Raw genomic sequence first — 7,723 nt, 5'->3', positions numbered from 1 at the left:
ATGATTAGCATCACGTTAATGATTATCAATCGATTAGTAAAGATTGTTAATCATTAAGAGTGTGGATTATCTAGTGTTGAGCAGTGTTGGGTCGTTCCTTTAGAAGAGTAATTATAGTCAGGCCCACACTGAGTCTGCACACACACACAGATGTTCAGCTCATCATTAACTCTGCTGATTGACTTGTGTAAATGTGTGTAAATCTCGATTGATTCAGTTTATAAACTCATGTCAGTAATATTATTGACTAATATGAGCATGTTGATCTGCTTTATGTACAGTGCAGTGTGTTCAGTCTTATTCTCTGGCTTTCGCTACACATATTATATGAGTCTTGCTTTGTTTAACTGAATTAATCAGATTAGCATTGTGAATATTCAATAGAAGTGAAGAGATTATGTTTATTTCACATATTAAGGTTTTAGTTATGATCCTGCCTAAATCATTCAGCAGAACTCCACTGATTTATACTCCAATTCTCTACAGAAACAGCTAAAACCCTCTGCAGATTCTGTCTGGCCCTAGTTCTAGTTACTCCTCACAAACAGTATTATGATTATTAAAGTCACTAATCAGCAGGGAAAGGAACTTTAGCTTTACTCATCTAATGTCAGATGAATATAAATCACTGTACGCTAATAGACACTATTTTATCACTGCAGTGGGACAGTGTGAGAGACCACCGTCAACATCAACATGTTGATCAACAGAACACACAACAGATGCTTTACAGCACACACATTATTCTGTTTAATGCTGTCTGAGGGTTTGCGGTGGGGAAAAATCAAGTTTTAACAGGGGAAACTGTTTATTTGATTACTCGTTACTGAAAAGAGTATCTCTGTTAGTCACGCCATTTATTTACAGCTCCGTTAACTACCATCACTGCAGGAAAACTCTCATCTCTTAAAGAAGAACTGCTCAATCTGAACTCTGTTAACTGTGAAGATGAATGGAGTTAAGCTGAGTGTGTGTGTGTGTGTGTGTGTGTGTGTGTGTGTGTGCGTGTGTGTGCGTGTGTGTGTGTGTGTGTCCTCCACACTCCACTAGAGGGCGCAGTGAAGGAGCCACACTGCAGAGCTGTCATGAGTGCAGCTCAATCTGAAGACTGTGCCCTTCCTAGTGCACTAGACCGCACTGCTCATCAACACACACTCTTCTGCATGAAGCCAAACATGTCATTTAATCACCTTGTGTTGGACACAGATGAAGATATTCTGCAGGAAACTAATAAACCATTGACTAACACAGCAGGAACACGGATACTGTGGATGGTTACAGCGTTCAAACATTTCTCTAAATATCTTCTTTTGTGTTCAACAGAACCTTCACTATCCCCCTACACTGGAGCGGACGGCTCAGATGTGTGTGTGAGTGTAAATCAGTGGGCCTGAAACACACACACACACAGACAGACAGACACAGACCTTCATGTGTGTGCGCGCCTCCTCCTGCTCCTGCTTCTCCTTGGCCTGCCGCCGGCTGCGCTCCTCCTCCAGACGCTGCTGCTCCTCCTCCTCCTTCTGCTTGGCGATGTTCTCGAAGCGGGCCTTGATGCTGCTCGCACTGCTGGAGGCTGGAGAAGATGAGAAGGAGAGTGTCACACTCGCGCACACACACTCTCATGCATGCACACATTCAAACACATTTATGCATGCACACACATACATGAACACATGCACACATGACCACGCTTGCACTATTGCACACGCAAACACACACAGCTGCAGTCTGACCTGCTTCCACAGGACGGGTCTTCTGATACGCAGCACTCGGCTTCTGCACCTCCTCAAACGTGCCTGCGCTCTGATGAACACACACACACACACACACACACACACACCATCAGAGAGTTGTACAAAATAAAGGCACACCCTCTCTGTCACACACACACACACGCTTCACGTTCCCAGTCTCAGGTTAACACACAGTGAAATGAAGCAGGTGTGCAGTAATGATGAACACACACCTTGTCCATTCGGTCCTTCTGCACGCCATACTTCCCTCCAAAACCCTTGGAATAATCTAGAACGAAGAAGAAAACACACTGAGAGGGGGAGACTGGAACAAAGTGTGTGTGTGTGTGTGTGTGTGTGTGTGTGTGTGTGTTCATCAGAACTCTTCCCACAGCATTGTACAGTGATGGGAATATCAGTGTTTTCCATATAAGCAGTGCTCCTAACAGATTTACTTCAGTAAGGAGTGATCAAATAACCCCCCGTTCCCTCACCCTCACTGACAGTGTTTGACTGTATAACACTGGCTCTGTACTAAACAGAGCAACACTGAAGCATGGAGCTGTTCTGTCTGCTTGTTCTGATGATGAATGAGAGATCTGGACCTTTCTGAGACTCGTGCAGCTGGAGTTTCTCCTGATGATCCCAGCCAACCGCAGACTTATCCTGACGGTCCGTCTGAACTCCAAACTTCCCTCCGAAGCCCTTCACATAGTCTATAACAACACAAGAGCCTCATGTTAATAAGTCAAGCTTCTGTTCACCCTCGTGTACTGTTCAGATCCACTGCCCTGGTTATGGTAGTGTCTGTTATTGCCCCTTTGACCTCCATTATAATCACATTTATACTGTTGATCATCAGTGTGTGGCATTAACCCTACAGACCAGCCTGAGCTGAAGAGTTTCTGGCTATTATATGGAGTAAAGCAGCAGATTATAGTGTGTGTGTGTGTGTGTGTGTGTGTGTGTGTCACTGTGTTTACTGTGTGAGGAGAGCTGAGGACACATTTTCACACACACAATACTCCATAAACTCCATATAAAAGCCAGAGACTACGCTTTACTGATGATCAACATTAAGTGCCTGAGCGTGACAGCGCTTCTGATGAAGTGAATATCTGTAAGTGTGTGTGGTGAGAGCGCAGACCCTTCTGAGACTCGTGCTTCTCCGTCTTCCCCTGATACTCGAAGCCCACCGCGCTCTTGTCCACCTTATCCGTCTCCACGCCGAACTTTCCCCCGAAGCCTTTGGCGTAATCTGCAGATTGAAGAGCAGAAGCCAGCATGAGAGACGGATCCCGAAACACAGAGATGTGCAGGAGATCAGAGGATGAGGACAGACCCTTCTGAGACTCGTGCTTCTCCGTCTTCCCCTGATACTCGAAGCCCACCGCGCTCTGATCCACACGGTCAGCCTGAACACCGTACCGGCCCCCGAAACCAGTGGAGTAATCTGCGCACACACACACACACACGCACACACACACACACACACACACGCACACACACGCACACACACGCACACACACACACACACAGGATGAGCAGCTGATACTGACAGCAGCTCTGCATTAAACACCAATAATAAAGTCAAACCAAAACCAAAACTACTCAGAAGCTCATCATCACAGAACTCTGATTATAGCACACGCTGGGTCATGTCTCAGACACTTACTCTCGATATTCAGACACAATATTAACTTCAGTGTACGATATTAACTCAGTAAAGCTGTTGTTAATCTGCAGCTCATGATGTTTCACTGAGAAATAAAGCGTGATTCACCTTTCTGAGAGGCGTGTTTCTCTGTCTTTCCCACATACTCGAAGCCGACAGCAGACTGCGCGCACACACACACACACACACACACACACACACACAGGTGAATGTGACTGTAGAACAGCAGTAGTGTGAGCTGAACTCTGCAGGTGTGTGGTTTACCTGATCCACTCGGTCCTCCTGAAGCCCATATTTACCCCCAAAACCCTTGCAGGTGTCGGTCTGAGAGCAGTGTTTGGACAGCTTACTCTGATACTCGTGACCCACGGCGGACTGAAGGACACACACACAGATCAAGATGAGGCACACACAGTGGTGCATTCACACTAACACACTCAGAGCAAAGATGATCCACTCACGCTAATATAACTGATGAATTAAACTCATTATTCCAGCCTAAAATAAAAGAAATCTGATTTCCTTTAGGATCGATATATAACAGGAAACACTGTGAACATGTCCCTGCGCTGTTAATAACCCAGCTGAAGTCTCATGGGTCAGAAATTACCAGTTTAACAGCAGAGGAAAAAATAAACTGTGTTTTTGATCTTGAGGTTTGGTGACGTCTGCTAAAACGACCCAAACAGAAGAAAAAACATCCTCAATTTTTATTTTCCTGAAGGCTGAACACATTTACGGGACAATGGTTTATCCTTCAGGTCAATTTAGACCCGCCACAGCTATAAAACCACTGTTACACCACAAAAACTACTGACACACACACACTCACACACACACACACACACACACACGCACGCACACACACTATAATAACCTGCTGCTCTAACTGTTCTGAATACTGTCCTAAAACACTCTACACTTCCTCAGGTACGTTTATCATGATAAACAAAGCCTTTAGTGAGAGCTGAGTGTTGTCTACTGAGTGAACACTGCTGAAATACTGCACACTGATGAGGGAACTCCTGAACATTCACAGTGTGTGTGTGTGTGTGTGTGTGTGTGTGATGAAGATCAGCTTGTCTCTTCATGCTGAATACACATTCGAGGTCTGAAATGAAACTGATCTGCCTGATTGGAGTGGTTCAGTGAAGGCGGGACATGTTGGACCTGAAGGATGTAATAGTGTAGAGCATCACAGCACTTCAACAGCACTCTGGGAATATATCTGGGTATTTTTATAGATATGAATAATTTGGGTTTGGATTAATGGCACAGCCCTCTGCACATCACTTCATCCCTGTGCTCTTGCCTTGTCCATGCGGTCCTGCTGGAGGCCAAACTTCCCCCCGTAGCCGTGAGAGGCTTTGGGCATGGTGTCCAGCTCCTTCTGCTTCAGGTCACTGTGTTCAGTGGAGACCGTCTGCCGCAGCTTATGAATGCTGGAACACACATTATGAACAGCACATCTGATGAACATCTGCGGACACACACTCGCCACAGACAACAGCTTCACACAGGCTCAAAAATATCAGATTATATTTGACAGAGGATATAAGGATGATTAAAGAACCTTCAGACTGTAAAAACATTTCACCTCTACAATATATTCCAGATAAAAGAAGAACATCAGTAATATCAGAGTAATATCAGAGTAATATCAGAGTAATATCAGTAATACACTGACTTAATTATTTTTTAACTCCTATTATTATTTATTATCATGATTATTATAATATATATATCTTTTTTTATTTTGACAAAGTAAACTAATAATCTGAGAGAAATAATGTTTACCGTCATCAGTCTAACAGATATATTTATATTTATTTAACAGATATATTTAATTAACAGGTATATTTATATTTATTTAACAGGTATATTTATATTTATTTAACAGATATATTTATATTTAATTAACAGGTATATTTATATTTATTTAACAGGTATATTTATATTTATTTAACAGGTATATTTATATTTATTTAACAGGTATATTTATATTTAATTAACAGGTATATTTATATTTAAGGGAACACACTGATTTAAACAGCTCTTATTCAAATATAGCAGAGAATAAGCGATCATCCTAAACGTGATTATGTCTGCAATAATGAAGAGTATCTGAACATGACAGGAGGATAATGGCTGACTGACAGGATTGCTGGAGGGTTTCTGCATCTGTCTGTAAATGATGAAGAAGCTGGACGATGCTCATTAGACTGTAATGAAACAGAAGCTAGAGCTCAGACTATAGTGAAGCTGCTGAATCTGTGGACGCGTCTCCAGCTCATCTGCTCTGATCTGATCTCTCACTGACTTGATGTGCTCCTGGTGTCCGGATCCCAACACAGTCTTGGCTCCCCATCGCTGCTCCTTCTCGGACACATCATTCTGTGTGTGATGGAGACAGGAAACATCAGCGGAGAGAAAACACACACACACACACACACGCACACGCACACGCACACGCACACGCACACACACACACACACGAGGAGCATCTGCAGCTTCAGCTCAGTCTCTCCAACACTGATCCAGAGAGGAAGACTACATAGATGAGCAGTGAAGAAGAGCAGGAGGAGGAGGAAGATAATGAGGAGGAGGAAGGGGAGGAAGAGGAGGAGGAAGATAATGAGGAGGAAGGGGAGGAAGAGGAGGAGGAGGAAGATAATGAGGAGGAGGAAGATAATGAGGAAGGGGGGGGATCTCAGGGTTTGTACCTCAAAGTCGGGGTCAGTTTCCCAATCATCTGCTCCTTCATCCACTGACATAGAGACAGACTGACCAGCGGCTGCCTTCCACATCTGACAACACACAACACACACACACACCGTCAGAACACACACACACACCGCACACACTAATAAACTGCCATACACACTCGCTCACAAATCAAGACGCCTATCTAGGCCACTCGATAATCAACAAAGCAGATCAACTGGCGAGTCATCTGAACATCTGTGTGTGTGTGTCTGTGCGTGTGTGTGTATGTGTGTCTCTGCGTGTGTCTGCGTGTGTCTGTGCGTGTGTGTGTGTGTGTGCGTGTATGTGTGTCTGTGTGTGTGTGTGTGTGTGTCCGCCACGCAGTCGCTCAGGCCCCGCTGGTTCCTCTTCCTCTCTCCGGCTGAATGTGAGCAGGTAAATCACGGCGCGCGCTGCTATGAAGCGTTATAACCGCGATGAGGAGCGACCGTGACGGTGACGCGTCAACACCTCGCCCTCGCTCGTCTCTCCGTCAATGTAAACACACACACTCTCTCTCTCTCTCTCTTCACACACTCACTGTGCTGCTCGATGTCCTCGTAACGCGGGTCTTCTTCAGGTAATTGTGGAGACGCTGATTATAGTTATGACCAGAGCAGGCGTCCGCTTTCCTGACCGCAGCTTCCGCTTCCCACTTCCTGCTCCAGACCGACTGAACCACCTGCGCTGGGAGCGGGGGAACTCCGGATGTCTCACTGCAACTGGGGCAAGAAGGATTCGCAATCAGTATCAGATTTTTTTCCCTAATCATCAGAATTATTGATAAAAAATAGCGTTTTATTCCACATCATCGAGATCATGTGAGTGAAGCTAAAAGCTAATTTATCATCAAAAAGGCTTTAGACGTCTGAAGAAAGCTGGTCTCCGGTGTCTCCCCATCAGAATGGAATAGTACGGCCGAGGAGAGCGACTCTGAGCCGAGTCAACAGCCGCTCGATTCCGACTGGAATTCCAGAGCCGATTCTAAGATTCGATTCCTGACCATTTTCTGTGATTCTGATCGAATCTGTCCACATATCTGTCGATATTCAGATTAATCCAGCATTCCTGGTCATGATCGATGTTAATAACAGTGTTTCTGTTTACAGATGCTATTAAGAGTTTCCTTTAGCACGATGAAAACACCGAACACCCCACATTAACACACATTAGTCTGAAGACACCGCATCTGATGATCTACATCAGCTTATTAAACTCTATCTTTGATCACAGAAGAGATGTAGTCTCTAAAACTAGTTTATTTCGCTGATCTGCTGTATAAAACCCCTAATGTGCAGACATGCTGATAAACCTGCACTTCTGCACTTCATTATTCAACATGAATATAGAAAAACACCCGATTAAAGCAGCTTAATCTACTGTATATCATAGTGGAATGCTCATTAATGACCATCTGAAGGGCTCCAGTTTGTGTCTTTATTATAATTAAACCCCAGAACACACCAGTTTGGGTGTGTAACAGGATTGTTTTTCATGTTAAATGTTTGTAAGCCGCAACCAAATTCCCAATAAATAAATAAAACTACACTCAAGACATAAACACTCG

At 44.2% G+C, this 7,723-nt stretch overlaps 1 protein-coding gene across 1 annotated transcript; it reads right to left on the bottom strand.

Moving 5' to 3' along the window:
- Positions 1–6: 6 nt before the first annotated feature.
- Positions 7–6,833, bottom strand: LOC130220102 (src substrate cortactin-like). Its single transcript, XM_056452502.1, has 12 exons — positions 6,698–6,833; positions 6,135–6,218; positions 5,732–5,805; positions 4,724–4,853; positions 3,676–3,786; positions 3,520–3,574; positions 3,079–3,189; positions 2,884–2,994; positions 2,342–2,452; positions 1,970–2,025; positions 1,737–1,806; positions 7–1,576 (listed from the first exon to the last, which is right to left on the bottom strand). The coding sequence occupies exons 2-12, from the start codon at positions 6,216–6,218 to the stop codon at positions 1,359–1,361; spliced, it is 1,131 nt and encodes a 376-aa protein (XP_056308477.1). The 5' UTR covers positions 6,698–6,833; the 3' UTR covers positions 7–1,358.
- Between the last annotated feature and the right edge of the window lie 890 nt (positions 6,834–7,723).

The sequence above is a fragment of the Danio aesculapii genome, unplaced genomic scaffold (assembly GCF_903798145.1).
Source record: "Danio aesculapii unplaced genomic scaffold, fDanAes4.1, whole genome shotgun sequence".
NCBI lineage: Eukaryota > Metazoa > Chordata > Actinopteri > Cypriniformes > Danionidae > Danio > Danio aesculapii.
Note: the sequence above shows the minus strand (reverse complement) of the source record. Positions and strands in the feature narration are given on the sequence as shown.

Coding starts and splice junctions, on each gene's coding strand:
- LOC130220102 (XM_056452502.1), bottom strand. CDS start 6,218: ATGTGGAAGGCAGCCGCTGGTCAGTCTGTCTCTATGTCAGTGGATGAA. Junction 1,807..1,969: donor AGAAGGACCGAATGGACAAG/GTGTGTGTTCAT, acceptor TGTGTTCATCAG/AGCGCAGGCACGTTTGAGGA. Junction 1,577..1,736: donor GACCCGTCCTGTGGAAGCAG/GTCAGACTGCAG, acceptor CATCTTCTCCAG/CCTCCAGCAGTGCGAGCAGC.